The 2,063-nt window shown below is 38.9% G+C and overlaps 1 protein-coding gene across 1 annotated transcript; it reads right to left on the reverse strand.

The window, feature by feature from the left end:
* Nucleotides 1–353: 353 nt before the first annotated feature.
* On the reverse strand, nucleotides 354–1,844 carry LOC113273109. The gene is made up of 2 exons (XM_026522877.1): nucleotides 656–1,844; nucleotides 354–586 (listed from the first exon to the last, which is right to left on the reverse strand). The coding sequence occupies exons 1-2, from the start codon at nucleotides 1,842–1,844 to the stop codon at nucleotides 354–356; spliced, it is 1,422 nt and encodes a 473-aa protein (XP_026378662.1).
* Between the last annotated feature and the right edge of the window lie 219 nt (nucleotides 1,845–2,063).

The following is a 2,063-nucleotide window of genomic DNA, read 5'->3' on the forward strand; positions in this document are numbered from 1 at the left end:
TTGCTGCCATAAACTTCTTCTCGTGACACGTAAACAGCTAGCATGAACAAAGGAAATCAAAACCCCCTCTACTTCAATAGTAATAGCTTGCCTACTAGAATTCATAACTACAGGCGTAGCTATGCAGCTGGACCAAAAAATCCATATGTTTCCTTTAGACGAACCAACAGAATTATGAATAACTTCTTTCTTATAGCCATCCACATATAAAGTTTGCAAGAAATTTAAAGTACAATGTACCTTTGGCTCTGCAATACATAAAATATCCGGCTTGAAATCATGAAATAACTCACGCAACTTAGTCTTAGCAGCATCACGTGCAATGCCATTTATGTTCCAATATAGAACACGCATTAAAAACCAGATTTGGAGGAGTTAGTATCAATCTGAGAAGTTGCACCAGAATTAATTCTTGGTAAACTTCCTTTTTCAGCACCAATTCTCAAATTGGAGTCCTGAAGAGACTCGGAATTAGAAGCATTCCTACCCTCAGTAGTATTCACTACCTTATGCATGGATTGCATGCGAACACGCCTAGCTTCTTGATTAGCCCTAAACTTTGCATCAGCTGAACTCTCCTCCACATCTTGAATTGTTTCAATAGCATTATATCTGTTTTTATTCAAAAGAAACTCCCCAGCCGTAAGCTGATCACAAAGAGGAGTAGGAGTTGCGGTCACAATCCTAACAGGTTTGGGAATCCTAGTTCCAACCAAACTTGATTTGGTTGATGGATTAGTTTCACCCACTTTTCCATTCTTAACTAAAAATGATTTTGAAGCCTGCGCTTGTTTAGTTCTCGCCAATTCAACATAGACAGATTCAAAATCAGCTTTGGCTTGTGCCATAACAACCTCCAACTGCTGAGCCTTCACCAGCTTAGCAGCAAACTCCACATCATCTTCTTCACCAGCAATATTATCAACAACATCACGAACATCTACATTGACGTTGTGAGCTTTTTTCTTACCCTTATTCTTACGCCTAGCCACTTGCCATTCCCCACCAGCAGGTTTAGGAATATTGCTCACGCCAGGTTGAGAATCATCAACGCTAACTTGTTTGCTTACCACAAGTTGTCTCTCAGTATTTTCCTTGTGCTGCTTTCTACATTCATGATCAGTATGCCCAATCAACTTGCACTTGGAACAATATTTTGGAACTTTTTGAATCTTAACAGATTGCCAAAAATCTAAACCCCCAACCGTAATATGAATAGCATCAGTAGTTGCTTCAGCAAAATTAATATCCACCAAAACTGATGCAAAGTGACCATATTCATGAGCAAGAGTACGTCTATCAACCACAATTGGAGTTCCTAATGATTTAGCCAAGGACAATAGCATTTTTTCTGTCCAGAATTCTAATGGAAGCCCTGGAAAACAAACCCACACGGAAGCATGAGATGATCTTTGTTTTTCAGCATCAAAACCAGGAAACCATTCAATTAGGGTTAGCTTTTGATGCCTAAAAAACCAAGCTTCAGCATTCAAAAGCTTGTCTTTTGCCGTTTGGGATTGTAACTTGATAGTGAAGAAACCTCTACTCATAGAAATTAGCTGAACCGCACCTTGACCTAGCTGCCATTGATGTTCCAAATCATCCTTCACCTCTTGGAAAGTAATTCCTTTGAAATCTAAACGTCCAATAAGACTGAATTTCCAAATATCACAACCTTCCAAATAGAAAGATTCAGGTAAAACAATCGCTGGTTTTCCTTCTTTTATCGTTGGCAATGGTAAAGAACTGAGATCAATAGATGTTGTTGGAAGATGTTGCTTCCCCTTCACCTGATCAGCATAAGTACGAGACCTAACATGAGACGCATGAGAAGCATCTCCCATCTCAAATCACCCGTAGATGATTGAGGAGAACCAAAAAAATTGAAAAGTTTGAAAACCCTAAACCCTAAGGAAAAATAGCCTCAGAGCCAAGAGAGAGAAAAAGACCTTATTGAAAAAACCTTGAGAACATTCAAAGTTGATCTTCACTATTGTGGGGATTTGTTATTATCATTCTTTAACGAATCTCCTAGCTTGTAGATCCCAATGCTACGGAGTATT

The sequence above is a fragment of the Papaver somniferum genome, chromosome 4, assembly GCF_003573695.1.
Source record: "Papaver somniferum cultivar HN1 chromosome 4, ASM357369v1, whole genome shotgun sequence".
NCBI classification, from domain to species: Eukaryota; Viridiplantae; Streptophyta; class Magnoliopsida; order Ranunculales; family Papaveraceae; genus Papaver; species Papaver somniferum.

Bases quoted from the DNA above. Each gene is read 5' to 3' on its own strand.
- LOC113273109 (XM_026522877.1), bottom strand. From the start codon at position 1,844: ATGGGAGATGCTTCTCATGCGTCTCATGTTAGGTCTCGTACTTATGCT. The intron at 587-655 runs GTGATCAGCTTA...AAACAATTCAAG, and splicing joins CGCAACTCCTACTCCTCTTT to ATGTGGAGGAGAGTTCAGCT.